The sequence below is a fragment of the Mesoplodon mirus genome (genome assembly GCF_964341445.2).
Source record: "Mesoplodon mirus genome assembly, chromosome: 13".
NCBI classification, from domain to species: Eukaryota; Metazoa; Chordata; class Mammalia; order Artiodactyla; family Ziphiidae; genus Mesoplodon; species Mesoplodon mirus.
In genome coordinates, this window is record NC_138989.1 from 28913661 (window position 1) to 28937948 (window position 24288).

General features: G+C 39.7%; 1 protein-coding gene across 8 annotated transcripts in view; it reads right to left on the reverse strand.

The window, feature by feature from the left end:
* PRELID3A (PRELI domain containing 3A) overlaps nt 1-24288 on the reverse strand; it is a 100576-nt gene that overhangs the window by 29965 nt on the left and 46323 nt on the right. The window contains exon 6 of one of the 8 annotated variants that reach the window (XM_082640738.1): nt 8151-8619. The exons of the other annotated variants lie outside the window; for them this stretch is intronic. Coding sequence (XP_082496864.1) covers nt 8608-8619 — 12 coding nt within the window. The 3' untranslated portion in view covers nt 8151-8607. Of the gene's footprint in view, nt 1-8150; nt 8620-24288 lie in introns of those variants that run through there. 8 annotated transcript variants of the gene reach the window in all.

Below are 24288 nucleotides of genomic sequence, written 5' to 3' on the forward strand. Positions count from 1 at the left end.
GGCAAGGTGAGGGAGAGGGTCAGGGTGCCTAATCAACTTGTGGACGTTTGTTTGATTGGTGGGTGGTGAGGTAACAGGGTGGTATTTCAGGAGTCAACATCATCAACCTTCTGGTTCCAACCACTCTGGGGGGTCTGTGTGCCGATGGTCAGCGTGTAGTTAACTTCTCCACCTGGTGGGGGATTTAGTATCTGCAAAACAACTCAGGATATTTTCTATTGCCCTTGAGGAAGAACTAAAGGTCCTTGACTTTGTTTTATGGCTAAACTATTGTTTTGCTTAACTGTCTTCCTTTGTTTCTGCATTTTCTCACTTCTCTGATTAAATCTGCTCTTTGGAAATTGGGGAAGGCCTAGGAGGCTAAAACTTTTCTACAAACAAGAGGCAGGGGACACAGGAGGGTGGGTTCTGTCACAAGGAAGGCCCCACAGGGTCCTGCCCAGTTTCAGTCCCCCCTTTTCTTTGATATTCCTCAATCCTGAGGGGAACAGGGATGATGACTGCTCTGGCTACTAACTGCTGAATGGGGGCAAAGCCAAATTTTCAGTATAAGAGGAGAGAAAGTCATTGACTTTATTATTTTTTTAAGTTAAGGTATAATTGATTTACAGTGTTTCAGGTGTACAACAAAGTAATTCAGTTATACATGGGTGTGGATATACACACACACACACGTATTCTTTTTCAGATTCGTTTCCCTTATAGGTTATTACAGTATACTGAGTATAGTTCTCTGTGCTATACAGTTGATTATCTGTTTTATATATAGTAGTGTGTATATGTTAATCCCCAAATCCTAATTTATCTGTCACCCCCATTCCCCTTTGGTAACTGTAAATTTGTTTTCTATGTCCGTGGGTCCATTTCTGTTTGTATATAAGTTCATTTATATCATTTTTTCCACATATAAGTGATGCATGATATTTGTCTTTCTCTGACTTCACTTAGTATGATAATCTCTAGGTCCATCCTTGTTGTTGTTGCAAATGGCATTATTTCACTCTTTTTATGGCTGAGTAATATTCCACTGTATGTATGTACCACAGCTTCTTTATTCATCCATCCATTGATGGACATTTAGGTTGCTTCCATGTCTTGGCTATTGTAAATAGTTCTGCTATGAACATTGGGGTGCATGTATCTCTTTGAATTAGAGTTTTTATCTTTTCCAGATATATGCCCAGGAATGGGATTGTTGGATCATATGGTAACTCTGTTTTTAGTTTTTTAAGGAACCTCCATACTGTTCTCTGTAGTGGCTGCACCAATTTACATTCCTGCCAAAACAGTGTAAGAGGGTTCCCTTTCCCCCACATCCTCTCCAGCATTTATTATTTGTAGATTTTTTGATGATGGCCATTCTGACCGGTGTGAGGTGATACCTCATTGTAGTTTTGATTTGCATTTCTCTAATAATTAGTGATGTTGAGCATCTTTTCACATGCCTGTTGGCCATCTGTATGTCTTCTTTGGAGAAATGTCTACTTAGATTTTCTGCCCATTTTTTTAAAATAAATTTATTTATTTTATTTATTTATTTTTGGCTATGTTGGGTCTTTGTTGCTGTGCGTGGGCTTTCTCTGGTTGAGGCGAGCGGGGGCTACTCTCCATTGTGGTGAGCGGGCTTCTCACTGTGGTGGCCTCTCCCGTTGCGGAGCACAGGCTCCAGGCGCGCAGGCTTCAGCAGTTGTGGCACCCGGGCTCAGCAGTTGTGGCTCGCAGGCTCTAGAGCACAGGCTCAGCAGTTCTGTTCTGCCCATTTTTTGATTGGGTTGTTTGGGTTTTTTGTTATTGAATTGTATGAGCTATTTGTATATTTTGGAAATCAATCCCTTGTCGGTTGCATCATTTGCAAAATTTTCTCCCATTCCATAGGTTGTCTTTTCGTTTTGTTTATGGTTTCCTTTGCTGTGCAAAAGCTTTTAAGTCTAATTAGTTTGTTTATCTATTTCTGCTTTTGTTTCCATTACTCCAGGAAACGGATCCAAAAAAATATTGCTGCAATTTATGTCAAAGAGCATTCTGCCTATGTTTTCCTCTAGTAGTTTTATAGTGTCTGGTCTTACATTTAGGTCTTTAATCCATTTTGAGTTTATTTTTGTATATGGTGTTAGAGAATGTTCTAATTTCCTTCTTTTAGCTGTAACTGTCCAGTTTTCCCAGCATCACTTATTGAAAAGACTGTCTTTTCTCCATTGTATATTCTTGCCTCCTTTGTCATAGATTAATTGACCATAAGTTCATGGGTTTATTTCTGGGCTATCTATCCTGTTCCATTGATCTATGTGTCTTTTTCTGTGCCAGTACCATACTGTTTGATGACTGTAGCTTTGTAGTATAGTCTGAAGTCAGGGAGCATGATTGCTCCAGCTCCATTCTTTCCCAAGATTGTTCTGGCTATTCAGGGTCTTTTCTGTTTCCATATAAATTTTAAAAAATTTTTTTGTTCTAATCCTGTGAAAAATGCCATTGGTAATTTGATAGGGATTTCATTGAATCTGTAGATTACTTTGGGTAGTACAGTCATTTTAACAATATTGAGTCTTCCAATCCAAGAACACACTATATCTTTCCATCTGTGTGGTCTTCAATTTCTTTCATCAGTGTTTTATAGTTTTCAGAGTACGGGTCTTTTGCCTCCTTAGGTAGGTTTATACCTAAGTATTTTATTCTTTTTGATGCAATGGTACATAGGACTGTTTCCTTAATTTCTCTGATAGTTCACTGTTAAATCTATAGAAATGCAACAGATTTCTGTGTATTAATTTTGTATCCTGCAACTTTACCAGATTCATTGATGAGCTCTAGTAGTTTTCAGGTGGCATCTTTAGGATTTTCTAGGTATAGTATGTCATCTGCAAACAGCGACAGTTTTACCTCTTCCTTTCCAGTTTGGATCCCTTTTATTACATTTTCTTCTCTGATTGCCATGGCGAGGACTTCCAAAACTATGTTGAATAAAAGTGGCAAATGTGGTCATCCTTGTCTTGTTCCTTATCTTATAGGGAATGGTTTTAGCTTTTCACTGTTAAGTATGATATTAGCTGTTGTGTATGAGTTTGTCATATATGGCGTTTATTACGTTGAGGTATGTTCTCTCTATGCCCACTTTCTGAAGAGTTTATCATAGATGGATGTTGAATTTTATCAAAAGCTTTTTCTGCATCTACTGAGATGATCGAATGTTTTTTATTCTTCAGTTTGTTAATATGTTATATTGCATTGATTGATTCATGGACATTGAGAAATACTTGCATCCCTGGGATAAATCCCACTTGATCATGGTGTATGATCCTTTTAGTGTATTGTTGGAGTCAGTTCACTAGTATTTTGTTGAGTTTTACATCTATGTTCATCAGTGATATTGGCCTGTAATTTTCTTTTTTTGAGTGTGATATCTTTGTCTGGTTTTGGCATCAGGGTGATTGTGGCCTCATAGAATGAGTTTGGAAGTGTTCCTTCCTCTTCAATTTTTCTGAATAGCTTCAGAAGGATGGGTGTTAACTCTTCGCTAATTCACCTGTGAAGAAGCCATCTGGTCCTGGACTTCTGTTTTGGGGGAGTTTTTAAATTACTTAATCAATTTTAGTATTGATAATTGGTCTGTTCATATTCTAATTATTCCTTGTTCAGTCTTGGGAGATTGTACCTAAGAATTTGCCTATTTCTTCTAGGTTGTCCATTTTATTGGCATATAGTTGCTTGTAGTAGTCTCTTATGATCCTTTGTATTTCTGTGGTATTGGTTGTAACTTCTTTTTCATTTGTGATTTTATTGATTTGGGCCCTTTTTCTTGATGAGTCTGGTTAAAGGTTTATCAATTTTGTTTATCTTTTCAAAGAAACAGCTTTTGGTTTCATTGATCTTTTCTGTTGTTTTTTGGTTTTGGTTTTGGTTTTGTTTTAGTCTCTATTTCATTTATTTCTGCTCTGATCTTTATGATTTCTTTCCTTCTACTAACTTTGGATTTTGTTTGTTCTTCTTTCTCTAGTTGCTTTAGGTGTAACATTAGGCTGTTAGAGACTTTACCTGTTTCCTGAGGTAAGCTTGTATCTTTATAACCTTCCTTCTTAGAACTGCTTTTGCTGTGTCCTATAGGTTTTTGGGTCATTGTGTTTTCAGTTTCATTTGTCTCTAGGTATTTTTTAACTTCCTCTTTGATTTCTTCAGTGAGCCATTGGTTGTTTAGTGGCATGTTGTTTAGCTTCCACCTGTTTGGGTTTCTTACAGGGTTTTTTTGGTTTTTTTGTAGTTCATTTCTAGTCTCATAGTGTTGTGGTTGGAAAAGATGCTTGTGTGATTTCAATTTTCTTAAACATACCAAGGCTTGTTTTGTGACCTACCATGTGATCTATCCTGGAGAATGTTCCATGTGCAGTTGGAAAAAAATGTGTATTCTGCTGCTTTTGGATGGAATGCTCTATCAATATTAATCAAGTCAAGTTGGTCTAATGTGTTATTTAAAGCCTGTGTTTTCTTATTGATTTTCTGTCTGGATGAGTTGTCCATTGGTGTAAGTGGGGTATTATGGTCCCCCACTACTATTGTGTTACTGTCACTTTCTCCTTTTATGTCGGTTAATATTTGCCTTATATATTGAGGTGCTCCTATGTTGGGTGCCTATGTTTACAATTGTTATATCTTCTTACGTACTGTCCCTCTTTGTCTCTTGTAACAGTCTTCAATTTAAAGCCTATTTTGTCTGATGTAAGTATTGCTACTCTTGCTCTCTTTTGATTTCCATTTGCGTGGAACATGTTTTTCCATCCCCTCATTTTCAGTCTGTATGAATTTCTAGATCTGAAGTGACTCTCTTGTAGGTAGCATATATATGTGTCTTGTTTTTGTATCCATTTAGCCAATCTGTGTCTCTTGGTTGGAGGATTTAGTCCATTTACATTCAATGTAGTTATCAGTACATATGTTCTTACTGCCATTTTTTTTTTTTTTTTTTGGCTGTGCAGCATGTGGGATCTTAGTTCCTGGGCCAGGGATTGAACCCACGTCCCCTGAGGTGGAAGCACACAGTCTTAACCACCAGGGAAGTCCCATTAATTATTTTGGATTTGTTTTTGTAGGTCTTTTTTTTTACTCTTTCCTTCCTTTGTTCTGTTGTGATTTGATGACTATCTTTAGTATTATGTCTGGATTCCTTTTTCTTTTTTGTGTGTTTATCTATTACAGATTTTTGGCTTGTGGTTACCATGAGGTTTTGGTATAGCAGTATTTATATATACATGATTATTTTAAGTTGCTGATCTCTTAATTTCCAATGCATTTTAAATACCCTGCATTTGTACTCTCCTCCCCTCACAATTTCTGTTTTTGATATCATATTTTACATCTAATTGTTTTTGTTATCCCTTAACTGCTTATTGTGGATACGGATGATTTTACTACTTTTGTCTTTTAACCTCCCTTCTAGCTTTGTGTGTAGATGATTTCCTACCTTTACTGTATGTTTGTCTTTACTGGTGAGCTTTTTCATTCTGCAACTTTCTTGTTTCTAGCTGTGAACTTTTATTTTTCACCTAGAGAACTTCCTTTAACATTTGTTGAAAACTGGTGTGGCGGTGCTGAATTCTTTTAGCTTTTGCTTGTCTGTAAAATTTTTGATTTCTCCATCAAATATGAATGAGAGCCTTGCTGGGTAGAGTATTCTTGGTTGTAGGTTTTTCCCTTTCATCACTTTAAATATATTGTGCCAGTCCCTTCTGGCCTGAAGAGTTTCTGCTGAAAAATCAGCTGATAGCCTTATGGGAGCTCCTTTGTATGTTATTTTCTGCTTTTCATATTCTTTTATAAATTTTGTCATTTTGACTGCAGTGCATCTTGGTGTGTTCCTCTTTCCTGATCTTGGGTAACTCTTTCCTTTCCCAGGTTAGGGAGGTTTTCAGCTATTATCTCTTCATATATTTTCTCAGGCCCTTTCTCCCTCTCTTCTCCTTCTGGGACCCCTACTAGTGCACTTGATATTGTCCCAGAGGTCTCAAATTGTCCCCATTTCTCTTCATTTTTACTTTTTTCTGTTCAGCGGCAGTGATTTCTGCTACTCTGTCTTCCAGCTCATTGATCCGTTCTTCTGAATCATTTAGTCTACTATTGATTCCTTCTCATGCATTCTTCATTTCAGTTACTGTATTATTCATCTCTGGTTGTTCTGTTTTCTAATTCTTTGTGAAAAACTTCTAACTTCTTGCTCTGTGCATCCATTCCCCTCCAGAGTTCTTTTGATCATCTCTACTCTGAACTCTTTCTTGGGTAGATTACCTATCTCCATTTCACTTAGTTCTTCTTCTGGGGTTTTATCTTTTTCCTTTGTCTGGAACATAATCTTCTGCCGCATCATTTTGTCTAAGTTGCTATTTGTATTTTTATGTATGTGGTAGGTTGGTTACATTTCTTGACCTTGGAGAAGTGGCCTTCGGTAGGTGTCCCAGCACTGGCACCTGCAGACTGTTTGGTGGGGCCAGGCCTTGGCACTAATGATCCAAGATGTCAGCCACCAGCCCCAGTAGTGGTCACACAGCTGAAAGTTCCCCACTATGTCTGCCCCCAGTGTCTATGTCTCCAGGGTGAGCTGCAGCCACCCCCCACCTCTCCAGGAGACTCTTCAAGACCTGCAGGTAGGTCTGGCCCAGGCTCCTATCAAATTACTGCTTTCGCCCTGGGTCCCAGTGTGCATGAGGTTTTGTGTGCACCCTTTAAGAGTGAAGTCTCTTATTTCCCCAGTCCTGTGGGCCTCCTCCAGTTAAGCCCTGCTGGCCTTCAAAGCCAAATGCTCTGGGGGCTCATCTTGCTGGTGCTGGGCCTCCAGACTGGGGAGCCTGACATGGGGCTCAGAACTCTCACTGCTGTAGGAGAATCTCTGCAATATAATTATTCTCCAGGTGTGTGTTGCCCACCCAAGGGAGGGGTATGGAATTTTGATTATATCATGTGTATGCCCCTCCTGTCTTGTTGGGGTTGCTTTTTTTAGAAGATCTTTTCTGGTAGGTTCCAGTCTTTTTTGTCAGTAGTTGTTCTGCAGATAGTTGTGATTTTGGCATGCTCGTGAGAGGAAGTGAGCTCAGGGTCTTTCTACTCCACCATATTGGCTGTCAAATCTTTCATTGACTTTAATTTTAAAGAAGTCTCAAGCTTAGCATCAATATTTTGTATTATGAAAAATATTACCTCTCTGATTGCTTTTTTTTTTTTTTTCCACCGCACAGCACACAGGATCTTAATTCCGTGACCAGGGATTGAACCTGTACCCCCCTGCAGTGGAAACATGGGAGTCTTAACCACTGGATCACCAGGGAAGTCCCTGATTCCTTTGTCATAGCACCTGAACAAATATTTGAAAATTAGTACTCATATTACAGTGATGATAATGACCAAAATGCACACCCTGGTAGTAGTCCCTGAAAGAGTCTTCCTATTCCAGATAGCAATCAGAAAAAATAAGTTTTGAAGTGGGTCATTCCTTTTTACATACATTCTGTAACCAAGTAACCTTTGGAATTATTCTATTTATTTGGGTTTCACCTTTTCTGGGGTGTTAATATATATATAGCAGGAGCTACTGGCCATTACACATATATCTCCTTTTTTGCTAAAACAAAATTTAAAGCAATTTTACTTTCTCGTATTATTCTTGTTAAAGAATGTAGTGCCTTCTGCTGGGAGGCTACGTCTAGAGTTGTCTCACTTGCCATTACTATTCCTAAAGTAAGAGAAAGGTTTCATAGTTACAAGAGGAGACCTTATGACCATAAGGTGGCAGCTGCTAGCAGATAATGTTTTGAGAACAGCTGGTGGTGTCCCTGAGTCTGATACAATTCAGAAAATTTAAGTTCTCAGTAATACAGGAATACGTCTGAAACCATGTCCACAACGGACACCCAGCTCCATTTGGATGCCTGAACCATGGTTATTCTATTTTTTTAAATGCATTATTTCATTTAGTGGTTAAAGCGGATGTATGATGTATGTTTAATAGGCCATAAACAGACTGTTTTGATTAGCCTAAAGTTCAAGTTAAATCATGTGTATGCCAGAATGACATCCCCCTACCTCAATATGTGAGAATTTCCTCCATCATTTTCCCCTTTTGATTGCAAATCTTTCTATAGAAAGCATTGATGATCAAAATATCTGTCCCTCGATGCCAGGGTGGTAGTTGCCTGCCCTGCGATGCCCAGGGTGGTAGTTGCCTACCCTAGTTATCCTGTCCCTCAGTGCTAGGCCTACTTTTGTGTGTACACACATTTGCCTAGTTGTCCACATTGGGGGAAAACTGACAGTAAACAACCTCAGAGCTAGATTAATGGGGAAGCATTTTATAGGCTATACATTTTATCAATTATACTGAATTGTCCCATAAACATTGTACATGTGCTTCTAACAACAGACTTAAAACAAGCAGTGATACATGTCATGATTAGTTATACTCTGTGACAGCTTTACCAGAGAATGTTCTTTCCATTTTAATACGGAGACAAACATTTGGTAAACAGTTTTATGAGGTCATTAGGGTTTCTATTATAATTCTTTAATTTCTTACCAAGTTCAGCTGTATGATCTGAAAGTTATCAGAAACCTGTACTTGTCCAAAAGTCCTTTCTATGAATCATCCTGAAGATGAAGCATTTTTGCAAAAGCATCAGAGTGAAACAATAACTCTCCATGGATGAAAAAAGACTTAAAAAGGCACAGGTAAAGATCTGATTAAAATGCAATTGGACAAACTTAACCAAGTTGATATACAACATTTTAAGATAATAGCTAAAATTGACTGATAACATAGTATCAGGACATATTCAAATTTTAGGAACTTCATATAATTTCTAGAACACTTATACTAATGACATTTATCCATACAGTATAACCTAAGAATGTTTATCACCACTTATTTGCCAATGCTTCTCATGTAATTTATTATACCAAATAATTCTAATTAGTTTAATATTTCTCACTGAGATGCTTTACGGGCCCTTTGAAACATCCCAAAGAGAAAGAAAAACCTATGAAGCTTACAATCTGTTATCAAAAGCAGCTCAATATTGCAGGAAAACTTTGTTCTCTTAACAGAGAAAATCAAACTCCAGTTTGTACCAGCCTACTTTTAGTAACAAAATTTATTTACTTAATTAAATTGAATCTAATCTTAGCCAATGTTGACCACGAACAAAAAAACTCTTTCCTCAAGGTTCCTTTTCCACAAACATTCTATCACTTTCTGTATCCATATTAGTTTGTCCCTTATTTTATTTCTCATCCAGAAACAACCAGCTCTAGGATAAAATTACTCTTCTTTTCACCTAACAAAATATTTCCATTCTTTATACCTGCTCTCATTGACAACATATATACTACTTTCTTTACATATTGTAAAGCTTCCCTTACTATCTTTAGTAGTTTAATTGCATATATATTGTAATTTTTAAGCTTTAAAAACCTTATTCTCTAGCAAAAACCAAGAAGCAAGCAATTGTGAACTGTTTCTTACATCAGCATTTCCTGACTGGCACATTTAAAGAAAACATTCCATAACCTTTAAAAACATACATTTTCTCATAGCATAATTTCTTTCTTTTAACATGGTCCAAGATGTTTGTCTGATAAACATACGTTTTTAGCTTTTCTCTCATAAGAAGATAGGCAAACTTAGACTTGCCTAGCAATCAATATTCCAGTATTTTATCTTAATTAAAAATGATCTAGACATTCAATGAATTCTCATCATTTACCTTAATTTAGTAAAATTCTAAAATTTCAAGTTACCAACCTCTGGAGAAATTAAAGCATAATTATTCCTAAAGAGTTCACCTAAAAGCTTCTATCCCATTTATCTCTATTTCAGTGCTTATGAAAATATCATCATACCAAGTTAATTTTTTTGCTGACAAATTTTACAGCAGATATAATATGAACTTATTTGGCTTCTATTAAATCTAGGTATGATAAAAGTATTATATTTAATATTGATGACTCTAAAGACATTTCTGTATTAATTAAACCAACAAACTGTAACTTTAATGCCAGATATTAATTTAATATTGAATATTCCCCAGATCACGTGAGAGTTTGTTGTATTTCTGAGATTTTATATAGCACTTCATTTCTTTTAAGCAAATTAAATAGAGCTCATTCATAGATTCATTTTTACATGAAGACAGAATCAGAGATCTCATAGCTTTATTTTAAAACTTAGTCATGAATCAGACATTATAAAACTCATTAGTTTATAAATAACAGTTGGAGTAAGTTTACTCACTTGAATTTTAAGCCTCTTCTCCCTTTTTTCCTTTCAGTTTCAGGTTCTACTTATTAACCCAAGGCTATAGTCTCAGGCATTGTGGACTGTGTTTGCATTCCAAGTACATGATAAGAGTTATAACTTAAAGCTTTCTCCTAGGAATACTTTTGTTCTCTCAGGGTCAGAATTTTGAAAAAATAGTTTATCAAGCCAGTTTTCTCTGAGTAAAAAAAGAACCAGTTTTGGAATTTTTCTCAAGTCTAAAGAATATTGTGGCCACACAGTGTTGGAAAAATCATTTTCTTTCTATCTCTTTGTAGGAGCATAACTAAAGCTCTCCCAGTTTTGCAAAATACATCCCAGGGGAATACGAGATGGAACAGAGCTCCGATTCCCCCCCCCCTTTTTTCTCATTTTGCGGATATTTCCAGAAACACATCAGAACCAGGCAGAGTGTTATCTGGTGGCCTTTCAGGGTTGTAGTTCCCTAGCATGAGAATGGAAAGTTTCTTATCTGGAATTCCAGACAGGGGTGCAGATCAGCCTTGGTCTAACAGGGAGTTTTCCAGTTACCACTCAGGCAGTGCTGGATGGCTGAGGGACTCCTCGACCCAGAAGGGGAAATCCAATTAAAGTGGCATTCCACTTAAAACCAGATGACCAAGTTTTACGTCTCCCCTCCACACAGCCCCCGCCAAAAGGAAAATTCCAAGCAAGGCAACCCAGTAGGGAAGAATACCCTGGTGTAGTCACATAGGAAGTTCTGCCATTTACCAGAGAGATCTCATGGACCAGACCAGATCAGGACCAGAGCCTTGTTTCCTTCACCATTGAATCAAAACTGCCATGAGCCAGCAATGTCCAGTCAGTGCAAGCACTTGGGGCTGCTCCTGAGAAAAAAGTGCTCAGGCAGCTGCTGGACAGGATCCATGAGCTGCCAATGGCCAGGGGCCAGTGTGCCATTGGCAAGATGCCCACTTGGGATGGAAGGCCCACCTGGGTCACCAAAATTGTTTTCCAGCCAAATTTGGGTCCACTCGCCCAACATGCAGCAAAGCCAACCTACTGACACTGGGTTGTTGTGAAGGAAAGTACAGCATTTATTGCAAGGCACCCAACATGGGGCCAAGCAAGGAGAATGGGCAGCTCGTGACCAAAAGACCCAAACTCCCTGATGTCCTTCAGGCAAGGGTTTTTAAAGACAAGGTGAGGGAGAGGGTCATGGGTGCCATATCAGCCTGTGGACATTTGTCTGATTGGTGGGTGGTGAGGTAACAGGGTGGTATTTCAACAGTTAACATCATCAACCTTCTGATTCTAACCACTCTAGGGGTCTATATGCTTGTGGTCAACATGCAGTTAACTTCTCCACCTGGTGAGGGTTTAGTATCTGCAAAGCAACTCAGGATATAGTTCAGGATATTACTTATAGCCCTTGAGGAGGAACTAAAGGTCCTTGAGTTCATTTAATGGCTAAATTATCATTACTTTGACTTGCTTGACTGTTTTCATTTGTTTCTGCATTTTCTCAATTCTCTGATTAAATTTGCTCTTTGAAAATTGGGGAAGGCCTAGCAGGCTAAAGCTTTTCTACAAACAAGAGGCAGGGGACACGGGAGGGTGGGGTCTGTCACCACAAAGGCCCTGCAGGGTCCTGCTTGGTTTCAAGCACTTTTCCATATCAGGTACTGTGCAAAGTACCCTCAGCCACAACTCTGATACTCAACTCTAAGCAGGTGCTGTGCATACCCTCTTTTACATCTGAAAAACAGGAACAGCAAGGTGGTCATTTGCCCAAGGTCAAACTACTAGCCCAGCATCACACCTGAGGTCACCACTTCCAATGCTGTGCTCATGACCCTGCTGTGTTTCCACCTGCTTTTCCCACCAAGGGCTATGATTCTGAATCCAGTCCTCACATCACCAAGCACTCAGTGAATGCCCAGGGCTGTGCGTGCAAAGTAAACATCTCATCTTGGCTCCTGGTCAAATACATGTGTAAATAGTTCAAAAAAATCCAAAGCAATATAAATGTCTAGGAATTTGTAGTAAGCTGTGAGCTGGTGTCATTCAAGAACACCTTCATGGAAGTAGATTTCAAGGTAGGTTCAGAGGAGGGAGGGGACCCAATATGCCCCAAAGTGTGGTCTGATGACACCTGGATCAGAATCATCTGGGCCAATGCCTAGACCTTGGTTTTGATTCCAGTGAGAGAGTGGGCATAGAGGGAACTTACCTCAACATAATAAACGCCATATACAACAAACCCAGAGCTAACATCATTCTCAACAGTGAAAAGCTGAAAGCATTCCCTCCAAGATCAGGAATAAGACAAGGATGTCCACTGTTGCGACTTTTATTCAACATACTGGTGGAAGTCCTAGCCACGGCAGTCAGAGAATAAAAAGAAATAAAAGGGATCCAAACTGGAAAAGAAGTAAAACAGTCACTGTTTGCAGATGACATGATACTATACATAGAAAATCCTAAAGATGCTACCAGAAAACTACTAGAGCTCATCAGTGAATTCAGTAAAGTTGCAGAATACAAAATTAATACACAGAAATCTCTTGCATTCCTACATACTAACAGCAAAAGATCAGAAAGAGGAATTAAGGAGACAATCCCATTTACCATTGCATCAAAAAGAATAAAATAGCAATAGGGACTTCTCTGGTGGTCCAGTGGTAAAGAATCCACCTTACAATGCAGGGGACTTGGGTTCCATCCCTGGTCAGGAAAATTGGATCCCACATGCCACAGGGCAACTAAGCCCGCATGCCACAACTACTGAGCTTGTGTGCCTCAACTAGAGCCTGCATGCCGCAAACTACAGAGCCCACACGTTCTGGAGCCTGTGCACCACAACTAGAGAAGAGAAAACCCACATGCCACAACTAGAGAGAACCCCGCGCACCACAATGAAGAGCCCACATGCCACAATGAAAGATCCCGCATGCCACAATGAAGACGCAATGCAGCCAAAAATAAAAATAAATATATCTTTAAAAAAAAAAAATATATATATATATATATATACACACACATATAGGAGTAAACATACCTGAGAAGACAAAAGACCTTTACTCTGAAAACTATAAGATGCTGATGAAAGAAATTGAAGATCACTCAAATAGATGGAAAGATATACCATGTTCTTGATTGGAAGAATCAATATTGTCAAAATGACTATACTACCCACAGCAATCTACAGATTCAGAGCAATCCCTATCAAATTACCAATGGCGGACTTCCCTCATAGTCCAGTGGTTAAGGCTCCACACTTCCAATGCAGGGGGCACAGGTTTTATCCCTTGTCAGGGAACTAAGATCCCACATGCCGTTGGGCACGGCCAGAAAAAAAATTACCAATGGCATTTTTCACAGAACTAGAACAAAAAATTTTTAAATTTGTATGGAAACACAAAAGACCCCAAACAGCCAAAGCAATCCTGAGAAAGAAAAATGGAGCTGGAGGAATCAGGCTCCCTGACTTCAGACTATACTATAAAGCTACAGTCATCAAAACAGTATGGTACTGGTGCAAAAACAGAAATATAGATCAATGGAACAGGATAGAAAGCCCCAAAATAAACCTATGCACCTATGGTCAATTTATCTATGACAGAGGAGGCAAGAAAATACAGTGGAGAAAAGACAGTCTCTTCAATAAATGGTGCTAGGAAAACTGAACAGCTACATGTAAAAAAATGAAATTAGAACACTCTCTAACACCATACACAAAAATAAACTCAGAATGGATCAAAGACCTAAATGTAAGGCTGGACACTATAAAACTCCTAGAGGAAAACATAGGCAGAACACTCTTTGACATAAATTGCAGCAATGTCTTCAATCCACCTTGTAGAAGTAATGAAAATAAAAACAAAAATAAACAAATAGGACCTAATTAAACTTAAAAGCTTTTTCACAGCATAAACAAAATGAAAAGACAACCCACAGAATGGTGTTGCCTACCCCATTTGCCAACAAAGTGACCAACAAAGTATTAATCTACAAAATATACAAACAGCTCATGCAGCTCTGTATCAAAAAAAAAAAAGAAAGAAACCAAACAACCTGATCGCAAAATGGGCAGAAGATCTAAATAGACATTTCTCCAAAGAAGACAAAGAAATGGCCAAAAAACACATAAAAAGACATCAACATCACTAATTATAAGAGGAATGCAAATCAAAACTACAATGAAGTATCACTTCTGTCAGAATGGCCACCATCAAAAAGTCTACAAACAGTAAATGCTAGAGAAGGTGTGGAGAAAGGGAACCCTCGTACACTGTTGTGGGGAATGTGAATTGTTACAGCCAATATGAAGAACAGTATGGAGCTTCCTTAAACTAAAAATAGAGCTACCATATGATCCAACCATCCCACTCCTGGGCCTATATCCAGAGAAAATCATAATTCAAAAAGATACATGCACCCCAGTGTTCACTGCAGCACTATTTACAATGGCCAAGACATGGATGCAACCTAAATGTCCATCGACAGAGGAATGGATAAAGAAGATGTGGTACATATATATGATGGAATATTACTCTGCCATAAAAAAGAATGAAACAATGCCATTTGCAGCAACATGGATGGACCTACAGATTACCACACTAAGTGAAGTAAGTCAGACAGAGAAAGACAAATATCATATGATAGCACTCATATGTGGAATCTAATTTTTTTAAATGATACAAATGAACTTATTTACAAAACAAACAGACTTACACATATCGGAAACAAACTTGTGGTTACCAAAGAGAAAACGTGGTGGAGAGGGATAAATCACACTGCTATATATAAGACAGATAACCAACAAGGGCCTACTATATAGCGCAGGGAACTCTACTCAATATTCTGTGAAAACCTATTTGAGAAAACAATCTGAAAAAGAATGAATACATGTATAACTAAATCACTTTGCTGTACACCTGGAACTAACACAACACTAAGTCAACTATACTCCAATAAAATTTAAAAATAAAAAATAAAAAAAGGTAATGAGAAATTGCTCTAGCTTTTTAATCAAAGGGAGTTATGACAGGATTATTTTTGATAATCTGACAAGAAGTGGAACAGAAGGAAAGGGAGACCAGTTCAAAGGTGAGTGTACTTAGTACATGGTGAAGTATCAGTTAATAATAAACATTTAGTGCCTCACAGGTTTCTATGGGTCAGGAGGTGAGGTGCAGCTCTAGCTGGGTGGTTCCAGTCTGGGTCTCTAATGCAGGTGGCACTTAGTTGAAGGCTTCACTGGGGCCAGAGGATCTGCTTCCAGGACGGCTCCTCCCATGTCCGCACAACCTGGCATCCAGCTTGCCCCAGAGCACATCTTTCATGACAAGCCTGGGAAGCCACGCCCATGATGGGGTATTCTGCAGTATTTCACTGACCCCACAGGTCAGCCCTTTCTATGGAGGAGGCCACATGTGGGCGTGGTCAGCAGGAGACAGCCAGCCACCCCACGCAATAAGCACCCAAACCAGACAGAGACGGTGAAATGAGAAGACAGAGAATTGATGAGACCTTTTAGAGCAATATTTGGTTTCCAAATGGCTACAGAGAACGAGCAGGGGGAAGACGTCTCAAATACCTCAGGTTTTGTACTTGGGAAATAGAAGGAGCACTGATTAGAAAGCAGGGAGAGGAAAGCAGTTTGGTGGAAGGGACCAAATTTAGTTTTATTTATGCTGATTGAAAGATATGGTGGAATTTCTAAGAAAGGGGTTGGCTTTACAGAAACTTTTTCTGTAAAAGGCCAGATGGTAAATATTTCAGCCTTCATGGGCCTCTTAGGTCTCTTGTCACATACACTCCTGTGTGGAGGGGTTTATTTATAACCCTTAAATATACAAAAACCATTCCCACCTCATGGGCTGTGGTTTGCCAAATCCTGCCCTAAGCAAACTGTCCTATAACAGCTGAAAACACAAGCATAGAACGTGATGAGAAGTCAAGGCCAGAAATCCAATTCACTACTGAGTCAGTGTCCATTCATTTCTTACTGCCTGATTCTTTCACTGTTGATAGTTAACTCTTACTAGTGATTATAGAAGTTTTTTTAAAAAACAAAACATACCATTGTTAAAAAAAAAAAGTATGTTCCATCAGTGAAGCCCAGTGTTCCCAATTCCAGCCCCACCAGTGGTCCCCTCGAGGGACTCTGCAGCCCAGCGACAGGCCAGCACAGGCAGAAACAGCACTGTGGACCGGGAGCCATGAGACCTTCACCTCACTTTCTGGTTGGATACTTTGAGGTATGTCCCAGTGTCCACACTTTACAGACAGGAACAAAGCTCAGGGGTCACGTGGTCTGCCCGGTTCACTCCCGCACACTTTTAGCCCCACGGTGGGCTGGCAAAGTGCTCTCTCCCTAGCCGCCAGAGTCACCAGAACAACCCTGCCTCTCCTTTGGATACTGAAGTTGTAACAGAACCTGTGAAAATCTGTTCTTACTATATGGGCATTCACTAAGGCCTAGCCGTAAGTGGAGGTCCGCTAGGGAAGACTACTCTGGAAGAAAATGTAACTCGTAACAGACACCCAGCAGGTAACTCCTACATCAAAGCACCCCGTTCCTTAACATGAGGACAGAAATGCTGGCGCAAACAGTCACCCACTCTTACAAAGCCAAAAGACACTGGCTCAAATCAGAGACATTTGCAACAGTTGGTTCTAATGCCAAATGGGCAGAAGACTCTTCAAAGGATATTCAGCACCATCGCTTTTCCTACAAGCAGAGAAGCCTCTGATCCCAGAGCCCCTGGCACTGCTTCTACAGTAACGGCGAGGCGGGGCCACCCGACCAGGAGGCTGGCGCCTACACAGACCACGCGATGGCCTGGGGCCCAGCTTCCGGAAAATACTCTCCGTTTCTCTTGAACATCAGCCCACTAACTTCTGGTTTATCTGCATACTTGACACAGTAACTAGTGCATTTCAACTTTATTCCTACCAGACTTCAGGGCCACAATAACAGGGATGTAACACAGGAAACTGAGGAAAGGCAGCAGAATTCTGGATTTCTTTCTATGCTTTTGGCAAAAAAATAAACCTTACGCAAGTAATACATTATCAAAATAAACACCTCCTCCTGATACTCATTTCTCTAAAACACTAAACTGGTTGGTTTGGTTAAACATAAAAATGTATCCCATTTCATGTTCAGAAACTAAAATGAAATAAGGATGCTTTATGTTACTATATACGTATAATTAAAAACACGTCTGTAATTAAGTCTAAGGTCTGTGGTCAGTGGGAGATAATGAAATCTGACAAATTAAGTGATGTTTGTAGAACACGAGACTTGAGTACGGGCAGGTCGGCGGAGGCTGGGCAGAGGCCATGCCCAGCCCTTGATGGAACACAGGGCTCCTGGGCCACTGAGCGCCAGGCCTGGTCTGAGCAGTCACAGCCGGACCTGGCAGGAGCCCCGGGGCTGAGGCCTGGAATGTGTCATGTTAACAAGCTCCAAGGCCAACCTCAGCCTCTCACATTTAAAACCTACTCCCGCCCTCTGACCGGTCATCCTTCCTGAGAATCCGAGGCAAATATCCACCCAGCAAACCTGCGGATCAGCACCCACAAGAACTTTCCATTTGAATGTGGGAGGTTACGGAGTGTGAGAAAGCCATTCCTTTTTCACCCTGATACTTTGGTTTCTAGGGAAGGGATATCAAAAGTTTAACTTCTTGGGGCTTCCCTGGTGGCGCAGTGGTTGAGAGTCGGCCTGCCAATGCAGGGGACACGGGTTTGTGCCCCGGTCCGGGAAGATCCCACATGCCGCGGAGCGGCTGGGCCTGTGAGCCATGGCCGCTGAGCCTGCGCGTCCGGAGCCTGTGCTCCGCAACGGGAGAGGCCACAGCAGTGAGAGGCCTGCGTACCACAAAAAAAAAAAAAAAAAAAAGTTTAACTTCTTAAAAAATCTTTCCACCAAAAAAAGAAAGGTAAAGGTGAACAACAGGCCCGCATGTAGCAAATTCAGCCCCTTTCCAGAGTCCTTCTCCTCAGTATCCCCAGGCACGCATGCAGTAACCGCGAATGTTCCCTTGGACACACATGTAGAGCGTGTGTGTGCAGCCCCGGCTGTCAACTTGCTGCCTGGACTCTGTGTCTCCTGTCCTGGGTGCAGGGAACCACAAGGCTAGGTGCCAGTGGTGCTTCAAGCCCTGGCGCAGGTGGGGGCTGCCAGCCCCACCAACTCTGAGTTCAGGCAGCCGATAACCCACTCCAAGGCCTTGTGACCCGGCTAAGAGAATAGCAGTGAGGATCCTCCCGGGGAAGAAGGCCTCGGTCAGGTCCCACCGCGCTCATGTTCTCCAGCCTCCTGCCTAGGTCATCTCAGGAGAGGGGGCCGCCCCTGGGTGCTGGGGGTACCTTCTGAAGGTCAGTGCAACAGCAGTGTTGACAGATACTCATTAAGAAACGCTAGCAGAGAGTATTTCTCAAATTAGAAATCAAGGTTAAGTTTCACACGACCATCCACACTCAGCTTCGTGTATTTTGTCAGACAACATTTGCTACTGTACTAATGGTGAATTCCAAATACAAATAAATATTGAATCCACTTCCAGACCAAACTGAAAGTTACAAAGCCAAACTCTTTTGCACTAAACAAATTTTGAAGATAATCACTACTGCTTTCTTAATGACTAACACCCCCCAAGGAAAAAATGTATTGATAATGGAAAACATAGGAGAATAAAAACCCAGCACATGCATGTGCTTATTTTTACCCAACTTCATTCTACCAGAAAATTAAAGAGTCCAAATAACTGACATTTACAACTGTCCTTGCCCTAAAATGCAATCTTCCTCCAAAACTACGCAGGGGATTTCTGCACACCATAGCCATTGTAGAAGACTCACAAGAATCCACCCTTTCTGGCACTTTTATCCCTGCTTCAAAAGTGTGGTTTGCAGGGCTTCCCTGGTGGCGCAGTGGTTGAGAGTCCGCCTGCCGATGCAGGGGACACGGGTTCATGCCCCGGTCTGCGAAGATCCCACATGCCGCGGAGCGGCTGGGCCCGTGAGCTATGGCCGCTGAGCCTGCGCGTCCAGAGCCTGTGCTCCGCAACGGGAGAGGCCACAACAGTGAGAGGCCTGCATACCACAAAAAAAAAAAAAAAAAAAATGTGGTTTGCACAGACTCACAGATACAGAAAACAAACTAGAGGTTACCAGTGGGGAGAGGGAAGGGGCACAATAGGGGTGGGGGATTAAGAGGAACAATCTACTACGTATAAAATAGAGAAGCAATAAGGATATATTGTACAGCATAGGGAATATAGTCAATATTTTATAATAACTATAAATGGAATATAACCATTAAAAATTGTGAATTACTATGTAGTACACCTGAAACTTATATAAAATACTGTAAATCAACTATACTGCAATAAAAATGTATGTGTATATATATATATATTTGTAAAAACCATGGTTTCCAAAATGACAAATATTCATGTCTCCCTCTAGAACAGAACTCCCTACATGACAACTTTAGACCATTACCTCTATGAGATTATACAGAGTTACCTAGAGGTCATGGAACAAGAGGTTCACTGCAGAAAAGGGTCACCCAGTGTAGAGGGCAATGCTTCGTGCTGAGTGTGTCAGAGTGAAGCCCCCAACACAGACGGACACAGAGGAAAGCTCCCTTCACACTCATCTCTATAGACAGGAGGGAAGCAAGGACAGGATGCCATAATGAACAGGAAAGATTTAGAAATCTAGAATAGTTTGCCAAGATAAAAACTAGTGAAAAAGTTGGAAGGTTTGTCAATTTTGTTAATCTTTTCAACAAAACAACTCTGGTTTAATAATTCTACTATTTTCCTATTCTCTATTTCCTACTCAGCTTACAAGTATTTTGTTAAGGATTTTTGCATCAATATTCATAAAGGATATCAGTCTGTAGTTTTATTTTCTGGGGGTGTCTTTGCCTAATTTTAGTATCAGGCTAATACCTATCTCTGAATGTTAGGATGTATTCCCTCCTCTGTTTTTTTGGAAGAGTTTGCGAAGGATTGGTGTTAATTCTTCTTTAATGTTTGGACTTTTCTTTGTTGGGAGGTTTTTAATTACTGATTCAATCTCTATCTGTTACAGGCCTGTTGAGATTTTCTGTTTCTTCCTGAATCAGTTTTGGTTAAGTTGTGTGTTTCTAGAAATTTGTCCATCTCACTTAGGTTATCTAATTTGTTCTGGTATAATCATTCATAGTACAGGCATAACTTGGAGATACGGCAGGTTCAATTCCAGACCATGAAAATAAAGTGAATATCACAATAAAGTGAGTCACAAGAAATTTTTGGTTTCCCAGTGCATATAAAAGTTAATTTTATGCTATACCGTAGTATATTAAGTATGCAATACCATTATGTCTAAAAATATATATACATACTTTAATTTAAAAATACTTTATTGCTAAAAATGCTAATTATCTGAGCCTTCAGCATGTTGTAGTAGTGACATCAAAGATCACTGATAACAGATCCCCGTAACAAATATAATAATAATGAAAAGGTTTGAAATATTGCAAAAATTACCAAACCATGACACAGAGACATGATGTGAGCAAATGCTATTGGAAAAATGGTGCCAACAGACTTGCTTGAGGCAGAGGTGCCATAAACCTTCGATTTGTAAAAAAAAAAAAAAAATGCAGTATCTGCAAAGTGCAGTAAAGTGAAATGCAGTAAAATGAGGTATGCCTGTATTTTCTTATATCCTTTTACTTCTGTAAGGTCTGTAGTAATGCCCCCGCTTTCAATTCTGATTTTTTTATTTTGAATCCTCTTTTGTTCTTGGTCTAACTAAAGGCTTGTCAATTTTGTTAATCTTTCAAAACAACTTTTGGTTTCAATAATTCCATTATTTTCCTAGTTTCTATTTCATCTCCTCTCTAATCTTTATCATTTCTTTCCTTCTGCAAGCCATGGATTTAGCTTCTTCTTCATTTTCTAGGTCCTTAAAGTCAGGTTAATGATTTGACAGCTTTCCTCTTTTTTTAACATACGTGTTTGTAACTATGAATTTCCATCTGAGCACTGCTCTCACTGCATAAGTTTTAATATGTTGTTTTCATTTTCATTCATCCCATTTTATGATTTCACTTATAATTTCTTCTTTGACTCACTGGTTGTTAGATGTATGTTTTTTAAATTCCACATTTGTGAATTTTCCAGTTTTCCTTATGCTACTGATTTCTAACTTCATTTCATTGTGATGACAAAAGATACTTTCTATGATTTCAGTCTTCTTAAATTTACTGACACTTGGTTTTTGGCCTAACATATGGTCTATCCTGGAGAATATTCCATGTGCTCTTGAGAAGAATGTGTATTCTGCTGTTATTAGGTGAAGTGTTCTATATATGTGTTAGGTCAACTTGGTTTACAGTGTACTTCAAATCCTCCATTTATTTACTGATCTTCTGTCTATCCAATAATGGACATTCTATCCATTATTGAAAGTGGACTACTGAAGTCTCTATCATAGAATTGTCTATTTCTCTCTTCTGCTAATGTTTGCTGAATATATTTGAGGGTTCTGTAGTGTGGTATATATATATCTTTCTTTGCCTTTTGTAACAATTTTTGCTTTAAAGTCCATCTTTTCTGATATTAGTGTGGCCACCCAGCTCAGCTCTCTTTTAGTTACCATTTTCATGGAATATCTTTTTCTATCCTTTCACATTTAACCTATTTATCTCTTTGGCTTTAAAGTGAGTCTTTTATAGGCAGCATATATAGTAGGATCATGTTTTTTCATTAATTCTGCCAAACTCTGTCTTTTAATTGGTAAACTTAATCCATTTACCTTTAAAGTAAATGTTAAAGATGTACTAACTTCTTACATTTTGCTATTTGTTTTCTATAAATTTCACTTTTGTTCCTGAATTCTTTCTTCACTGCCTCCTATTATGTTTGATTTTCTTCTAGTATAACATTTTGATTCCCCCTTTATTTTTTATATAGTTTTTAGTTATTTTCTTACTGGGTATCCTGGTAATTATAATTATCATCTTAAATTCATAAAAATCTAGTTTGAATTGATACCAGTTTTAGCTTCAATAGTGTATTAGTCAGGGTTCTCCAGAGAAAGAGAACCAATAGAATGTGTGTGTGTGTGTATGTGTGTGTATACACACACATACACACATACACACAGGGATTTATTTTAATGAATTGGCTGCTCTACTTTTGGAGGCTGCGAAGTCCAAAATCTGCAGGGTGGGTTAATCAAGATTCATTCAGCGCCCCACTTGTTGGTTTAGGTATTTGACTAGAATCCAGAGTTCTACAAAAGTTGATTCTGTCATACTTTTTCTTGCTAGTTTATTGACTGTTTCAATGGGAGGACTATTTATTGATTTGTTTCAGAAGTGGGAGCACCCACCTCTACCATTTTCCATGAAGTCACTATTTATGTACTTTTTTAACCTTTTATTTTGAAATTAATGTAGACTCACTGGAAGCTGCAAAGGTAGTACAGGAACAGCCGACATCCCTCAGTAACGTTTTACATAATTGTAGCGCAGCATCAAAACCAGGAATTTAACACACGTAGTGAAGCACAGAGAGCTTTAAAAAGATCACTTCAAGCAAGGCTTAGCTGTATGAAATTTCACAGCAGGAACAAAGAGATCCTGAAAGCTTTCAGAGAGAAAAAAAAGCCACATACAGAGGCTCAGGAATTGGAGTGGAAAACGATGGTGCAGTGCCTTCAAAATTCTGAAAGTATCTTTATCTACAGCTGTATGTCCAACCAAGCTCTGAGTGAAGAGTGGGAACAGAAGGGACATTTTCAGATGTGCCAAATCTTGGAAGCTACTATGGGGTGTCCTTCCCCATCCTGTGGTAGGAAACAGAGAGAGGAAGGCAGGGAGGCCAGGAGACAAGGGCTCCAGGAGGGGAGACGGGCCGAGGAAATGGCCAGGAGGGATGACAGCCACACAGCTGCTAGTCAGAGAGAGCAAGACCGGCCTCCAGGAAGTACAGCGCCAGAGAAATGAGAAAGGGATGTGCTACCTACGGGGTCTGACCTTGGAAAAGGATGTCACAAGGTGCTGCAGAGAGCAGGCGAAGAGGTGAAGAGTGTGGGGGACTCAGCCAGAGACTTCTAAAAATAAGATTAAGCAGATGAAGAGGATAAGACAGTTACTACCTTCAAGGAGAAAAAAGCTATGTAAGAAAGAAAATGTAGGAACTTCCCTGGTGGTCCAGTGGGTAAGAGTCCATGCTCCTGATGCAGGGGGCCCAGGTTCAATCCCTGGTCAGGGAACTAGAGCCCACATGCCGCAACTAAGAAGTCCGCATGCCACAACTAAAGATCCTGCATGCCGCAGCGAAGATCCCGCATGCCGCAAATAGGACCCGGCGCAGCCAAAATAAATAAATAAATATATTTTTTTAAAAAAGAAAGAAAATGTAATTACAGTACACTTTTTCACTTGGTAGTAAACAAGTTATGTATGTTTTAATTATGGAACCAATGTGCTTTTAACAATAAGTTACAATAGAGCTACATTGGAGAAATGGGAGAGGGGAAGATTTAAGAGAGAAAATAACCATCTACCATGGCAGGAAGTCAGCAGATAAAGTCTAAAATTGTTGAATCAAGAAATAGCAGAATATGCTTCTTTTTTTTTTTTTTTGCTGTACGCGGGCCTCTCACTGCTGTGGCCTCTCCCGTTGCGGAGCACAGGCTCCGGACACACAGGCTCCGCGGCCATGGCTCGCGGGCCCAGCCGCTCCGCGGCATGTGGGATCTTCCCAGACCGGGGCACGAACCCGTGTCCCCTGCATCGGCAGGCGGACTCTCAACCACTGCGCCACCAGGGAAGCCCAAGAAATAGCAGAATATGCTTCTTTATTTAGAAATCTAACAGTAAATGCCAAAACTATCAAAAGAGTGAACAGTCCCCGCAGAAGGGTAGAAGAGCGCTTTGCAGAAGAGGTAAGAGGGATTGTTTTTGTCATAAAACTTTTAACTCTATTTCACCTTATGCTATGTGCATAAAATATTCT